This window comes from Dicentrarchus labrax, unplaced genomic scaffold (genome assembly GCF_905237075.1).
Source record: "Dicentrarchus labrax unplaced genomic scaffold, dlabrax2021, whole genome shotgun sequence".
NCBI lineage: Eukaryota > Metazoa > Chordata > Actinopteri > Moronidae > Dicentrarchus > Dicentrarchus labrax.
The window spans coordinates 25,829,856-25,846,298 of NW_026136713.1; the positions used below are offsets into that span (position 1 = coordinate 25,829,856).

General features: G+C 47.3%; 1 protein-coding gene and 1 long non-coding RNA gene across 22 annotated transcripts; one reads left to right on the forward strand and one right to left on the reverse strand.

Moving 5' to 3' along the window:
• The first annotated feature begins 1,396 nt into the window (after positions 1-1,396).
• On the forward strand, positions 1,397-9,704 carry LOC127374668 (E3 ubiquitin-protein ligase Topors). Its single transcript, XM_051420288.1, has 4 exons — positions 1,397-1,643; positions 2,696-5,322; positions 5,439-5,573; positions 6,818-9,704. Exons 1-4 carry the CDS (start codon positions 1,551-1,553, stop codon positions 8,715-8,717), a joined length of 4,755 nt encoding a protein of 1,584 aa, XP_051276248.1. The 5' UTR covers positions 1,397-1,550; the 3' UTR covers positions 8,718-9,704.
• Positions 9,705-10,499: 795 nt separating this feature from the next.
• On the reverse strand, positions 10,500-15,537 carry LOC127374683 (uncharacterized). Of its 21 annotated transcripts, none has more exons than XR_007887150.1 (5): positions 11,279-15,537; positions 11,081-11,135; positions 10,971-11,036; positions 10,817-10,937; positions 10,500-10,651 (listed from the first exon to the last, which is right to left on the reverse strand). It is a non-coding gene; the product is annotated as an uncharacterized LOC127374683 (long non-coding RNA). The 21 variants fall into 21 exon arrangements; XR_007887157.1 differs by having other exon boundaries at positions 10,971-11,069; positions 11,103-11,135; positions 11,246-11,314; XR_007887163.1 differs by lacking the exon at positions 11,279-15,537 and adding an exon at positions 11,246-11,271 and having other exon boundaries at positions 11,081-11,146.
• Positions 15,538-16,443: the final 906 nt, after the last annotated feature.

Here is a 16,443-nt window from a genome sequence, read left to right on the forward strand (position 1 = left end):
GAAACAACGGTGAACTGAGAGAAACAACAGTGAACTGAGAGAAAAACAACAGTGAACTGAGAGAAACAACAGTGAACTGATAGAGAAACAACAGTGAACTGAGAGAGAAACAACAGTGAACTGAGAGAAACAACAGTGAACTGAGGCAACGTGTGTTTAAACTGGATGAGATTATTATTATTTATTTAAATAAAGGAGAAAATATAGAACAAATTATAATCCTATAAACTAATGATTATAATCTGCTCATTCTACAGGATGGTAGGATTGTTTGTGTAGTTCACTGCTTCTTAATAATTATTAATAATCCCTAAAACCAACTCCAATATTGTCCAGATCAACCAAACAGTGGCTGTAATATGATCAATATTTATATTTATTAATCCTAATAACTGATACTGTTCATCAACTATGTATAATGACTGCCTCGTTAACTATCGATCATCGATCATCGATCATAAACTCAGTGTTTGTGTTCGAGCTTCCGTTGCTAAGCTACGCGGCTAATGCGTCCGTTAGCCGTTAGCCGTTAGCCGTTAGCTGAAGCGGACCTTCCCGGTAACAGAGAACCGGTGTAACGAACCACAGAGTAGATCCGGTCCAGGTCCCGTCTGCTGAACACCACCATCCTGTTAATGTGACCCAGAACGAACCCGCTGAAGTCCCGGTTCGGTTTGTTTACTCTGACTGCCTCTCTCTTCCGGTTCTTCACGGCGGTTGGAAGCCCGCGAACTGAGCGCGCTGCCGCCATCTTGTGCTCCGGAGTGAGAGTGACACAGATTACCCATCAATAACCACAGGGGCACTTTTTAACTTAATTACCCCCCAAAACTCTTTAATATACGTTTCCTCTCCGGTTGCTTTTCACTGTAATCGATTATTAAAGGCTGAACGATACTCAGGGTCCGTTAGTGGGCCGTTAGTGGGCCGTTAGGAGCCGTTAGCGACCGTTAGGGGCCGTTAGGGGGCAGCACTGAGCACACGGCCGTTACTACCGTAGACAGATGTCTCACTCTTCACAACCAGAATCACTTTTGTTGGTGTTTACACAGAATGAGCATAAATAAATGAGCTCAGTAAAATAAACATAAACTATCGTTTATTGTCTTTATTTGTAGAAAATGCTGCACGTTGTTTTTAATTACAGGCCAAAGTGAAGTAATTAATATTGTCCCACTGAGACAGGGATCGATCGGATTTGCATTAATTGTTTCTTCCTGGAGGGACTGATCGATATGTTGTCTCTGTCATACATTTATATTTGAGCATTATGTGAATTTAAATGTAATAAAGGGTTTTATTTACATTACAAACAGGAGTTTTTCGTATTGTGTTGGAGTGACTCATCTTCTTTTATTTACGATCTTTGGAAAAAAAAAATCTGACGTAGGATTTCCCATCATGCCCCGCGGCACGTCCTCCTTCCAGCTGTGTGTGTCTGTGGTTCGGGCGACAGCACCGACACCGATGAGTCCGTTATAACGAGAGTTCGGCTGTAAACGGAACCAGAGCCGCGGAGCCCGGTGGACCGACGACCCCTCTGCCGGTGGATGCCGCTCACGGTGCGGAAGTCCGCCCGGAGGAGGAGGAACTACCCGGATGAGAAGCTCCCGGAGCGGTCTTCTTCTTCTGCTGCTGCTCAGGTACGGGAGCTAGCTGTGCGTTAGCATGCTAACAGGCTACAAATAACAGAAACGTTTCCGTTTAACGAGCTCCGGTAAAACCGGAAACACCGGAAACACCGGAAACACCGGTAACACCGGAGCACAGCGGGCACCGACCGGCGGCTGTCTCTGCTCAGAGCGGCGGTTCAAGATTAATGGATGCTATCAAAGAGCCGGTTAGCACGATGCTAACGGGGCTAACTGTCTCTGTTAGCACGATGCTAACGGGGCTAACTGTCTCTGTTAGCACGATGCTAACGGGGCTAACTGTCTGTGTTAGCACGATGCTAACGGGGCACACTGTCTGTGTTAGCACGATGCTAACGGGGCTCACTGTCTCTGTTAGCACGATGCTAACGGGGCTCACTGTCTCTGTTAGCACGATGCTAACGGGGCTCACTGTCTCGTTAGCACGATGCTAACGGGGCTAACTGTCTCTGTTAGCACGATGCTAACGGGGCTAACTGTCTCTGTTAGCACGATGCTAACGGGGCTCACTGTCTCTGTTAGCACGATGCTAACGGGGCTCACTGTCTCTGTTAGCACGATGCTAACGGGGCTAACTGTCTCTGTTAGCACGATGCTAACGGGGCTCACTGTCTGTGTTAGCACGATGCTAACGGGGCTCACTGTCTGTGTTAGCACGATGCTAACGGGGCTCACTGTCTCTGTTAGCACGATGCTAACGGGGCTAACTGTCTCTGTTAGCACGATGCTAACGGGGCTCACTGTCTGTGTTAGCACGATGCTAACGGGGCTAACTGTCTGTGTTAGCACGATGCTAACGGGGCTCACTGTCTCTGTTAGCACGATGCTAACGGGGCTCACTGTCTGTGTTAGCACGATGCTAACGGGGCTCTGTGTTAGATCTTAGCCTGTTAGCACGTCTGTTAGCATGTTCTACCCCAGAGCTAACGATGACCCTCGTTCACTCTGCAGCCGCCGGGAATCGAACCCCCGACCCTCAGAGTACAGGATGAAGTGGTGTCAGTGTAAAGGTCTGTTACCTTGTGTTCTCTGTGTGTGTTCAGGTGATGGCGCCCACGCGGATGAAGCTTCGTGTGCGGCGGCGTGACAATGCGTCCGTAGGTTCGAGCGCCGCAGCGGGAGGCGGTCCGCCGGAGGAAGAGGAGCAGAGGAGCAGAGAGAGCGGAGGACGCGGCAGCAGGAGGAAGAACACCAGCAAGGCTTCGACCGCAGCTCCCCCCCCCGCCGCCGCCGCCACCGCCTCCTCCTCTCCTCCCTCCTCCTCCGCCTCCGCCTCGGCGCGGGCGGTGATGGCGGCGGAGGACGCGTCGCCCGACTCCAAGTGCCCGATCTGCCTGGACCGCTTCAACAACCTGGCGTACCTGGACCGCTGCCTGCACCGCTTCTGCTTCCCCTGCATCCAGGAGTGGTCGCACAACAAGGCCGAGTGTCCGCTGTGCAAGCAGCCCTTCGCCTCCATCCTGCACTCGGTCCGCGCCGAGGACGACTTCAAGGAGTACACGCTGCGGCCGCCGCCCGCCAACAGCAGCGTCGCCGCCACCGTGGCGATGGTGGCGGCGATGGCGTCGGCGGCGAGCAGCGACCACCAGATGAGGCTGATGCTGAGGAGGCACAGGGGGGCGGACGACGGAGAGACGAACGCGAGGAGGCGGAGGAGAGACAGGGGAGGGAGGGGGGGGGGGCAGCAGGGGGGGGGGGAGGGGGCGGGAGTGTGGGAGTGGTACCTCGATCCTCCTCCTCTTCCTCTTCCTCCTCTTCCTCACCACCCCGCCGTCTCTCCGGTGGTTGCGGAGGACGGCGAGGAGGGCGAGGGTCTGGAGGAGCAGAGGATGAGGGGCGGGGTGGATCTGGCGGAGCGTGGGGTAATATTCGAGGGACTGACGGGACTCGGGGGGGCAGTGGCTCCTGTTGCCCCTAACGACCGGGCATCGCGGCGGCTGATGACTCGCTTGGCGGCGAGGCAGCGGCTGCAGCGAGAGGGCGGGACTGTGCGGCGGCTGAGGGAGAGAGAAACGGTAGCTTTCCGCCGCGCCCTCTACCGCAGCGGCACACGGGTCCGCGGCGTCGCCGGGGTCGGTCACCAGGGGCAACAGCAGCGTGACATCACAGCGGACAGTTTCCGGCGGAACCCCGTGCACCTGAACAGGCTCCGCCCCTGGCTGCGGCGAGAGCTCACGGTGCTGTACGGCGCACACGGCTCGCTGGTCGACATCGTCCAGCGCATCATCATGGCGCGGCTCGCCCGTCACGGCCTGGAGGACACGCCCACCATAGAAGAAGAGCTGCGGCAGTTCCTGCTCGCACGCACCGACCACTTCCTGCACGAACTGGTCAGCTTCGCCCGCTCGCCGCTCAGCCTGGAGAACTACGACCTGCAGGCGGTTTACGAGCCGCCGGCCGCCGCCATGGAGCTGGACGGCGTGAGCAGCTCCTCCGACAGCAGCTCCGTCATCGCCATTTCAGAGGGCGAGGAAGAGGAGCGGCGAGCAGGAGGAAGATCAGAGGAGACGCGGGCGGCTCACGACGACATAATCCAGACCGGAAGCAACCTCAGCCTGGCGGCGTGGGATGACGAGACTCCAGGCCCCTCCTACTCGAGCGCCGAGCCTTCGTGTTCGCTCGCCTCGCTGTTATTCAGCCCCGCCCCTCCGGAGGCGGCCAATGAGGAGGAAGGAGAGAAGCGGGAGGAAGAGGAGTGCGAGGAGGAGTGTCTGATAGTCGGGTACAAGAAGCCGATAGCAGAGCGAACCCCGGAGCTGGTGCAGCTCTCCTCTGACTCTGAGGAAGAGGAGGAGAAGAAGAAGAAGGAGGAGGAGGAGGACACGGCGGAGAAGCTTCCTCCTCTCGCCACCGCCACCCCTCCCCTCTCCTACCTACCCACAATCCCTCCCTCCACGTCGGGCACCTACAGAGACGAACAGGACGACAAGCCGACGGAGAACGACGGCGAGGCGGCCGAGTGTCGCTCACGTGGTCGCTCGTGGTCGGGCAGCTCGGGGAGGAGCGGGAACTCGGTGTGCACGCTCAGTCCGGCGACGCCTCCTGGAGACAGCGAGCGGCGGCGGGAGAGAGCGAGCTGGAGAGAGCGGAAGCAGCCTGCCGGCGAGGGGGTGAGGGAGAAGAGGAGGAGGAAGAGGAGCCGGAGGGCGCGGGAGAGGAGTGGCGACGGGCTGAGGAAGAGCGGCACTCTGTATAACCCCAACCGCTCCATCTATCCCGCCATGATGCGTCACCGCTCCCACTCCCCCTCGCCGTTTCACTCCAGCGTGGAGTCCGGCTCGCCGCTGCCTCCCAGCCCGTCGGACTCCACCTGGGAGTACCACTGCTCCCAGGTTTCCCCCCTCACCTCCTCTGTCTCCTCACCCTCCTCTTCCTCCTCTTCACCGCTCTGCTCCTCCCCGCAGCCGTCATCGCAGACGCCGCCGACGCCTTCGCTCTCCCCCGGGGACGGCGGCACCCGCCACGGAGAGAAACCCGGCGGCAAGAGGAAGTACAAGAGCCGCCACCTGGACAACAGCGACAAGGACCCGACCTGGAGGCCGAGCAGCGACAACCACAGGGAGGAGAGGAGGGAGAGGAGGGAGACAGAGAGGAGGAAGAGGGGGAGAGAGGAAGGGAGGAGACGACAGCGGCTGAAGAGAGACGCTCACAGGGCGATCGGCGGAGACGGGTGAGAGCGGGCGCTTCCTGTTTCTGTACCAATATTACACCGTTAGGAAGCTGTTGTTGTTGTTGTTGTTGTTGTTGTTGTTGTGGTGGTGTAATGAGTGTAAACGTTTCCTCCAGCAGCAGCAGGAGGTGCAGAGAGGACCGGAGTCCCAGCGTGGAGATCATCTACGAGGGAACCATCGCCGCCAACGCCACGCAACAGCCCGCCCGCAAACGCCGCAGGAAGAGACACCGCAAGACCCAGAACAGCAGGTACAAATAAATATATATAATAATATAATAATATAATATAATAACTGTATTTATAATAATATAATATAATAACGTATTTATATATAATAATATAATATAATAACTGTATTTATAATAATATAATATAATAACTGTATTTATAATAGAATAATATAATATAATAATATAATATAATAACTGTATTTATAATATAATAATATAATATAATAATATAATATAATAACTGTATTTATAATAATATAATATAATAACTGTATTTATAATAGAATAATATAATAACTGTATTTATAATATAATAATATAATATAATAACTGTATTTATAATATAATAATATAATAACTGTATTATAATATTATAATATAATATAATAACTGTATTTATAATATAATATAATAACTGTATTTATAATAATATAATATAATAACTGTATTTATAATAGAATAATATAATAACTGTATTTATAATATAATAATATAATAACTGTATTTATAATAATATAATATAATAACTGTATTTATAATAATATAATATAATAACTGTATTTATAATAGAATAATATAATAACTGTATTTATAATATAATAATATAATAACTGTATTTATAATATAATAATATAATATAATAACTGTATTTATAATATAATAATATAATAACTGTATTTATAATATAATAATATAATATAATAACTGTATTTATAATAGTATAATATAATATAATAACTGTATTTATAATAATATAATATAATAACTGTATTTATAATATTATAATATAATAACTGTATTTATAATAATATAATATAATAACTGGCTAAAACCTGCAACATTACTTTAAAACATGAATGTAGTTGTTCTATAATTAGATAATAAAGAATCAGACTCTCTACAGTTATATAAACCACCAGCAGGGGGCGCCCTACCACCACCTGTTTACAGATCCAACTTTACTCATGTTTAACAAATATATTGATTCTAAGTTCGTCTGCGTCTATTCTGTATTTAATTCAAATAAAAAAAACTAAAGTTGAATGTGTTTCTCTGAGTGATCAATGAATCTGAATATATTATATTGTTTCAACCCTCTCTCTCTGTCTCTCTCTCTGTCTCTGTCTCTTCTCTCTCTCTCTCTCTCTCTCTCTCTCTGTCTCTCTCTCTCTCTCTCTCTGTCTCTCTCTCTCTCTCTCTCTTCTCTCTCTCTCTGTCTCTCTCTCTCTCTCTCTCTCTCTGTCTCTCTCTCTCTCTCTCAGCTCTCCGGTGATCATCACCCTCGACAGCGACAGCAGCCGCGACGACGCCAACAAGATCAGCAGCAGCAGCAGCAGTCCGCTCAGCAGCCAGCAGACGGTCGACTTCTCAGACCTTCCTCCGCTGGCGTTGGTGCACTCTGGCGGCGTCGGCGGAGCCTTGAACGCAGAGATCGGCGACGAGCTTCCCGTCGACATCCTGGACCGGGGATCCGACGGATCGGAGACGGAGCCGGCGGGCCGGTCCGAGGCAGCCGGTCCCATCGCCGTCGACAACAGTGATCAGGACGTGGACGTGGAGAGCGTTGAGGAGAGCGGCGTACTGCTGGAGTCAGGAGACGATAGAGGAGTGGCGAGAGAGGCTGATACAACCACTGAAGGTTCTGTGGTTCTGAACGAAGTCGGTACCACAGCGATGGATCTGGTTCATAGAGGAGGCTCCGAGGTCGCAACCTCTGACAGTTGTCTGCTCGCAGCGATCCTCAACGACCTAAAGGGAATCGCTGCGCCCACCAGGAGGCGTTTCAGGGATCAGTGCGAGGTCAGTCGGGCTCATTCGGACCGGGACGGCTGGTCAACTGAGACGAGACATCCCAGTTTACCCGAGGAGCACCGGTCTAACAGCAGAGACCAGAATCTGGGCTTTGACATGCAGACTCTCCGTCCCTCCGTCCCCCCGCTGCCCCCCCTCGGGTGGCTGAAGGAGGGTAAAGACGTCCCTCCGCTCCTGAAACAGGCGAGTCCCGTCAGGTCTTACAACAGAAACACACCGCCGCCATTAAAACACAAAGATGCCGGGAGTCCCCACCTGTTACCCGTCTCTCCCGTTGACCTGCGCTCACCCCACACCCCCGCCGACGCCGACCCGGGTGCTTTAACCCCCCCCGTTGATTCCCGTTTGGGTGCCGAGCTGCAGAGAGACCACCAGGCCATCCCGTCCATTTCCACGCTGAAGAGAAACTTCACGAGTGCGTTGGCGCTGCGAGGAGAGCCGACCTGTACCACAGACTCCGTTCCCTCGAAGGTCGGAGCGTTCGGCATCCATTCCACGAATCACAAACCTCCCATTGACCCCCATTCTTTTACAAACAGTGCCGACTTCTTCCCACGTCTGAACTTTAACTCCCTTCATTCTCATAAGTCACATTCCAGCCGTGAGAGCACAACGGTCGACTCCACTGGAACCAGTTCTTCACCCATCCACTCCCATCCTGTGAACTCTTTATCTCCCGTTGGTTTCCATCATTCCGACTCTACCTCCAGTGGTTGCAGGAATTCTCGGACTCTCAGCTCCACTGACCTCCATCCTACTGAAGGCACGCCGGCAGGAAGTGATGTTCTCTCAGGAGCTCACTGTAACAACACGTCTCCTGTTTCTGTTTCATCCTCTGACGCTAGAACTCAGAATCCCTCCTCGTCCTTTGACCCCCACTCCTCAGTGCCAACAGCGGCTGCTGGCCGCTCGCCCTCGACCGCTGACCAACATCCTCGATGTCCCAAATCACCTGTTGACTTCCATTCTTCAGAGCGACGGACAGAAAACAAACCATCGTTAGTCAACCACGAGGAGAGAGCGCCTCGCGGTCACCTTCCACCCGTCGATGTGCATCCTGTGCCACCCGAACACTTCAACCACACAGCCTTATCGTCCTCTCCAACCCGAGCTCACAACCACATCGGTCCCAGCTCCGACCCACAGTTCCCCATCGACCCCTGTTCCAAACACAACCCCCCCGTTGACTCTCGCCCCCCCGCAGACAATCACATCACGTCTTCCCCGCGGCCCGTTGAGAACCGGTGGAAGTCAAACGCCTCCATCGACGCCCGTTCAGAGTCTCAGGCGCCGGCTGACGAACGCTCGGCCGGCGGCGTCTGGAACACACACACACACTCTGCCACGTAGGACACACACACACACACACACACACACACACACACACACACACACACACATGGACACAAGATACTTAAAAGTTTTGAGGACTTAATGGATAAAATATAAGAAACTGCTGATTGTTGTTTAATTTGTTTATAAGTTGTCTTTCTGTGGCCATTACGCTGTCTGAGAGTCGGAGCTCAAATCATTATTTACAGATGTTTTTTGGGGCTGAGACGACTAATCAATATATCGGTGCTGATTGATTATTGTTAGTTTTGTTTATATTTTTAATTATTTTAATTGGCACAAATTGATCCATTTTCTGTTTGTTACAGACGGAACAGTAAAGAATGAAATGGTTAAAATTAGGTTTACATTTATTTACGGGTGAACATTTAACTGGAAAGTTGTTTTTATTTGTTTGTTTTCATGGTAATTCTAATGATTATTGATACATTGATTGGTCCCAGCCCCGTCGATGCAGAGTCGGGGAACGTTAACTTCCTGTTTGTGGGTCAGACGTTGGACGAGAACGTCGCTGTGAAGTTCAAATCAAAGCGATTATAAATATGATTAAAGACGAGGGAACGCCACTATTTCCTGTCGGGAGTTCAGGAAGTAAACACTGTGTGTGTGTGTGTGTGTGTGTGTGCGTGTGTGCGTGTGTGTGCGTGTGTGTGTGTAAAAGATTCCTGAATAAAGGTTTGGTCAGAAAGTGTTTTGATGAACTTCAGTCTTTCTTTATTATGACTTTATAATCATTAACATTAATTCTGTGTGTGAATAATTATAATCATTTATCATCAATCATTTCTAACTTTAAACTTTATGGATTATTAGAAAGTAAAGCTCACAATAACCAATATTTATAAAGTGCATTGTTACCAAATATAAATAATAATAAAGTTGGGAAATCAATTAGCTGATGTATAAAACATTAATAGATGATTTATTAGCCTTTAGGAATCCTTAAGTTTAAGCCTTTATAATTAAAGTTAAATATATATTACATTTTGTGTGTCCCATCGCTGTTTACAGATCAGTTAGTCATTTAGCTTACTAATGGAAACACTTTATATCAATTATATTATCTATAAATGATTAATTCATTCATTAATTCAACATTTAGGATTTAAGTGCAGTTTCTGTTTCTCACCACCAGATGGAGCCTTCACTTCTCTCCTCCCTCCATCCGAGAGCGAGAGAGAGACAGACAGACAGAGACTCTCCCACACTAATTAAGACTATCTGTGTTCGATTAAATGGCTGTTAAACACACTGTGGTAGATCGGTACCAAGTCCTGACCGCAGTCAAAGAAAGTAATGAGGAAGAGGAGGAGGGAGGAGGAGGAGGAAGAGGAAACTGAGAAGTACAAAGTGAGGCTGTACATGAGCTCGATGGATCCTTTGGATCTACGATGTGTGAGATCTGTTAGATGTTTACTGACCACAGATCAGTGTTATAGTCTGCTTCCACTCAGACAGTACAGACAGCAGCTTCACCTCCTCGTCATCCTCTGTTATTGTTTGACCCAGAAGGGGGTCCCGGGGTGACACTAGCTAGAGTGAAGATCCTCATAAGGAACTAGAACACATGATGCATCCATCGGTACTCCACCTCCGCCATCGCCGCCCAATCAGAAACATCTCTCTGCTCCACGTAGCATATTCTATTTATTGTCGGTATTAAGCAACAGAGAGCAAATCACACTGACAGGAAGTCAGACGCAGAAACCACAGTGAGAATCCGGTAAAGTTTCAAAATAAAATCCCACGTTCAGACTCAGATTTCACTTCATTCAGTCAGAGGAGGTTAAAGCAGAGAAACTCATCGTTTGTTTCCTTTTTAAAGACAAAATACGCAAATAAACAACGACGGGCAGGAAGACGCTCTAAAGGCGCTCTGAAGACGCTCTGAAGACGACCTGAAGACGCTCTGAAGACGACCTGAAGACGCTCTGAGGACGACCTGAAGACGCTCTGAGGACGACCTGAAGACGCTCTGAAGTTGCTCTGAAGACGACCTGAAGACGCTCTGAAGACGACCTGAGGACGACCTGAAGACGCTCTGAGGACGACCTGAAGACGCTCTGAGGACGACCTGAAGACGCTCTGAGGACGACCTGAAGACGCTCTGAAGACGCTCTGAAGACGCTCTGAAGACGACCTGAAGACGCTCTGAAGACGCTCTGAGGACGACCTGAAGACGACCTGAAGACGCTCTGAAGACGACCTGAAGACGCTCTGAGGACGACCTGAAGACGACCTGAGGACGACCTGAAGACGACCTGAAGACGCTCTGAAGACGACCTGAAGACGCTCTGAAGACGACCTGAAGACGCTCTGAAGATGCTCTGAAGACGACCTGAAGACGCTCTGAAGACGACCTGAGGACGCTCTGAAGACGACCTGAAGACGCTCTGAAGACGACCTGAAGACGCTCTGAAGATGCTCTGAAGACGACCTGAAGACGCTCTGAAGACGACCTGAGGACGCTCTGAAGACGACCTGAAGACGACCTGAAGACGCTCTGAAGACGACCTGAGGATGACCTGAAGACGCTCTGAAGACGCTCTGAAAACGACCTGAAGACGACCTGAAGACGACCTGAAGACGACCTGAGGACGACCTGAAGACGCTCTGAAGACACTCTAAGGAAGCTCTGAGGACGCTCTGCCTCTGAAATGCTCTCTGTGGGATGCGATGTGATTAAGCCGTACCCGGTATAATTTCCTCTTTAGGCTAAATTTTGGCGAAGGAAAAACTGGTTATTATTATTATTATTATTATTATTAACCTCTGACCTCAAGATACCTGAATGAAAATGGTTGTATGTGAACCTACGAGTCTCTCCTTCACAGACACTGTATGTTAATGTGGTATAAAGCTGTTATATATATATATATTATAGTATAGTGTAGTATAAAGTTCATAATGTGTTTATTGTTTGGAAAGCTCTTGTCCTGCATAAGTCAATTTAATGTGAATTCATATTCATAATTAATTCAAAGTTCACTAATTCAACGCTGCTTTTATTTTCTTAATGTTCAGTATAATTAGTAATATATAAATTATTAGGAAACTGCTTCCATAAAGGATCTGTTGTTGTTGTTGTTGTTTGCTTATTTGTTTGTTTTTTTGTCGTCTTTATTTGCAGATTTATGATAAATATCAACAATTTTAACGTCACAGCTGTTTGTGTCACAATTAAAGACCCCCCCCCCTCGCTCTTCCTCAGGCCACGCCCACATTCTAGAACACTGGGGGTGGGCCATTGTTATCGCTGTTGCCAGGCAACACGGCGCACCGTCGTCAGGGACAACCAGCCTCTCTGTCTTTCTCTCTCTGATAGCAACACCATTACTGAGATGACAAGCCCACACACACACACACACACACACACACACACACACACACACACACGGCTTCCATCTTGTGGCAGAACATTTTCACACAAACACAAAAACATATTGTTCATTTTCATGGCTGCTCTCTCACTCACACACACACACATGATGCAATCACCTGACATCCTCCTGTGTGTGTGTGTGTGTGTGTGTGTGTGTGTGTATATGTGTGTGTGTGTGTCTCACACAGCTAATCTTTGAAATGCTTTATTACAATTCAGCACATGAGGAGGTCACAGAGACAGAATACATGAGGAGGAAGGAGGACGGACGACGTTAGAACCCAAACGTCTCCTTCCTTTCAGTGTTTGTGGAAGAAAGAGGACGTTTGGGTTCAGTTCCCACAGAGAGGCAGGGGAACGCTTTCCTCATGATACAAACAATAAATCTAAATAAATAAATAAATATTCCCAACATGTCTGTGAGTGCAGACACTTTGACACAATGGTGGCGCTGACTGAGTGGATCAGAGCGTTGGTTAGGATTGGTTCTGTGGGTAACATCGGTGTCTGTGGCAGTCTGAGGGTCTTCCTCTGCACTGAAGACTGAAGACCAGCTGGTGGCGCTAGATGAATAATCAGAGGAGGAATGTTAATTACCTTAAAGTGGGAACACTACATTTCATGGAAGCTGTTTCACTTTCAGTTTGATTTTCTGAGGTTTCCACGCTCAAACACAAAGAGATTAACGGAGTTTCCTCCGACCAGCGTCCACCCTCGCAGACACTCCTGGTTACTGGGTAACCACACCAGCAGTGTCAGCAGTTTGCACTGGGACTATTTCTTCCCAGTAGAAACTTTTCAGAACAAGGTCTGAGGATGGACCAACTACACGTCACTGTAGGGGGCGTAATGTAAACTCACTATGAGAGATACCATTTGTTTCCTTCTCAACACTGATTGGTTACCTGAACTTTGCATATCGGCCGATACCGAGTACCGATCTGGTATCATCATCATCATCATCATCATGTGCGTTAAAATATAAATATATAGCGTTTAATATTAAGCCTGTATGATTGCTATCGTTGTTTCCCAGCTAATGTTCGGGTAGGTAAACAGGACCCTGCTGGAGGCGAATACATTACGTGGTATCAGATCAGTGCACAGACACGAGTACTTGCAATACCTGATTTTAGGCTTTATCAGAGGAATTTCTGATACAGGTATCGGAACAACTCTAATCAATACGTCTGGTTCCAGCTAATAGAAATCTGGAGAAAGTCTGAATAGATCTTTTAAAGGTCCAGTGTGTCACATTGAGGAGGATCTATTGTCAGAAATGTTCATAGAGTATTATCACCTGAAAATAATAATTGTTTTCTTTAGAACGAGATGTTTTTATCTACAGAGGGAGCGGGTCCTCTTCTACAAAGTCCGCCATATTGAACCGCCATGTTTGTACAGTAGCCCAGAACAGACAAACACTGGCTGTAGATTGGGTCGTTTTAGTTCCTCTGTATTCAGATGGTTTCAATCTGCAACGTCACCACTAGATGCCACTAAATCCTCCACACTGGACCTTTAAAACCAACTAGACATTTGATCAGCTTTGACAACCCCTTACCACACAGACGGCTCTGTTCAGCCAACTGTCTGTGGTTCTGTTGATGAAGTCTTCAGACGGTTTTAATGATGTCATGTTGCCCTGCAGCGACTAGCATTCTTGACTTTCTCCAGACGTCAAAGAGTCTGACCAACCAGAGCGCCAGATTACTCAACATTCATCAATATATTAAAAACAAGACTGGGAACAAACAAATCTGAAGAAAAGGTTGCGCATTCACGTCGGCCGTCGTTTTGTTGTGGAAGAATTGTTGTGTTTTCCCGTTTTCTCTCACAGACATGTTGGAAATGTTTGTGTGAAATGTTCTGATTTGATGTCTTTCAGTTCAGTTCGGTTCCTTTTAGTCCCAGAAGATCCAAAGGTTCCCTGTGAGTTCCCGCCCTGCATTCAAACTGCAGGCGGATTCTCCCGTTCAGTTTCCCGTCGGTCACCGCGTGGTTACGATCTGCATTGATACAAGAACAGAGAAACTGGTTCTGAACTCTCTTTGAGGTCCTGGTGAGGATTTGGGACTGTGAATTTAGAGCCAATGTTCAGAGTGAAATAACAAACCATCCACTGCCACCTTTTACACAAATACAAAAATACAACAAAGTGAGTTTTTCCTGTCTGCTTTAGTTCATATAAAACCAACTGGAAGTACGACTGCGCCCTGAGAACTTTCCATTGAAATCCAGACAAATAAAACTGACATTTAACTGATTTAAATGAGTAAATAACTAAATCTAAACACCAGATTCCACGAGAAGCTCTGGACCATCGAGAGAGTTGAGAAGCAGATCGTGTCGTTCCAGCATTAACACAGCCCAGTAAAAATCAATCAAGGTGCCTTTTAAGTTCTTGAGGAGGAGGTAGACAGAAGAGACAGATAACAGTGATGTGGTAATTGTAGTCCTACTGTGGTGAAGTTGTAGTCCTTAATAACAGTCCTGGATCACTTCCTGCTGAGGTCAGTTTGTACTCCCTCTGTGGTAAAGTCTTTCCTTTGAGGTTAAACTTGTCGTCCGGTTTTGGTCAAACTGTCATTGTGTCTGTGGTGACAGCAGCGGTCCACTTGAGGCCTGAATCTTCCCGGTTTGGCAATGATCGGGTTTGCAGGTTGCAAAGGAGGAAGAGGAGGAAGAGGAGGAGACAGTTTGATCACAGGTGGTGAAAGTATGTCAGATGGGATCAATGGTGGATTCTTATGTTTACTTTGGAGCATTCATCCTAAGCCCCGCCCCTTTTCACTCTGCAAACCTCAGTCAACTTCCTCCTTTCCTGTACTTAGATATGCTAAGCTAGGCTATGTTTAAAAGACAACCACATTTTGAAGATGGTTCAAAGATAAAAGAGACATTAAGTCACATCTGAAGTTTTTCTTTAGCCAGCTAGTTATATCTGATAGCTAACGTCAGCAAAACATTAGCTAACTTAACGATTGATGTAGATTAGCTAGCTGGTTGTCTGTTCAACATAGATTAGCCTAGCATGTAGCATATCTAATTACAGGAAAGGAGGAGGTTCCAAAAGGGGCGGGGCTTGGGGGGGTACAAACACTGTGCATCGACACTATATTCATTAAATTTGGGTTTTAGCAGCGTGAACGATGGGCTTCTGCTGACAGGACACGCACTTCCGTTAAGTGCTACAGGAAATCAATCTGAGCTTCCCAGCTTTAACTAGGGATGTCCCGATCAATTGTTTCCGGCCCCGATGAGTTCTTTAATACCGGGCTGCACGATATGGTAAAAACATCATATTGTGATTATTTTGACGGATATTGCGATATGATTCACGATTAGCTGGAATCATTTTTGCGTCACCAAAGTAATCTTTGTTAAGAAAACATTTAAAAACACGATGATCTCTACAGAACTTCATTATAATGCCGTCTAAAAAAAATTTTTTAAATTTTTTTTTTTTTTTTGTTTTAATTTTTTTTATTAAATATTTTTAAAATTTTTTTTTATTTTTTGGGTTTGGTTTTTTTTCCACAAAAGGTTTTTATGGCTAAGAGATCAAAAAATAATTTTTGGGTGAGCGGGGGTATTTTTAAAATAAAAAAGTTTTTAATTTTTTAGTTTTTGGGGGGTTAACAAAAAAAAAAAAAACTTTCCATCCTTTTTTTTTTTTTTTTTTTGCGGGTCCCGGGGGCTGGAGGCCCAAAGGCCCCCCCCCGCCCCGTCTTTGCTTTAAATATTGTTTGGTTGGGGGGGGTGGGGGGGGGGGTTTTTTTTTTTTTTTTTTTTCCCTCCTTTCGGTTTTTTTTTGTTGGGGGGGGGGGGGGGGGGGGGGAGGTTTTGTGTTTTTTTGTTGTCCTAGGGCGGCGTTTTTTGTTTTTTTCTTTTTTTCTGGTGTTGTGGGGGGGGGTTTTGGTTTTTTTTTGGGTGGGGGGGGGTTTGTTTGGGGGTTTTTTTTTTTTTTTTAAAATAATTTTTATATTTATTTTTGATTTTTTTCCCCCTTTAAAAAAAAAAAGAGATTTTTTTATAAACATATATTCCCCCCCCCCTTATCCGTTGTCACATTTTACCTTGAAACAACGCAGCCTCTGTAATTTGGATATTGGTCGTATTGTGATTTCTGTAATGTTCTGATTAATTGTGCAGCCATAGTTACAACTCTGTACACCAGTTGAGTGAAGCGTTTCGGGACTGGCTACTGATTCCCAAACAGTGAAGCTGTTTTACATTCGCATGTTCTGTTGCAAAGCTTTGGCACATTTTCCTGTTATTGGGTCTTTATGACTAGAAGAATCTGGTAGAGATCTACCAACGCTACATAAGCTGCACTAC

Bases quoted from the DNA above. Each gene is read 5' to 3' on its own strand.
- LOC127374668 (XM_051420288.1), top strand. From the start codon at position 1,551: ATGCCGCTCACGGTGCGGAAGTCCGCCCGGAGGAGGAGGAACTACCCG. The intron at 5,323-5,438 runs GTGAGAGCGGGC...CGTTTCCTCCAG, and splicing joins AGGGCGATCGGCGGAGACGG to CAGCAGCAGGAGGTGCAGAG. The intron at 5,574-6,817 runs GTACAAATAAAT...TCTCTCTCTCAG, and splicing joins CGCAAGACCCAGAACAGCAG to CTCTCCGGTGATCATCACCC.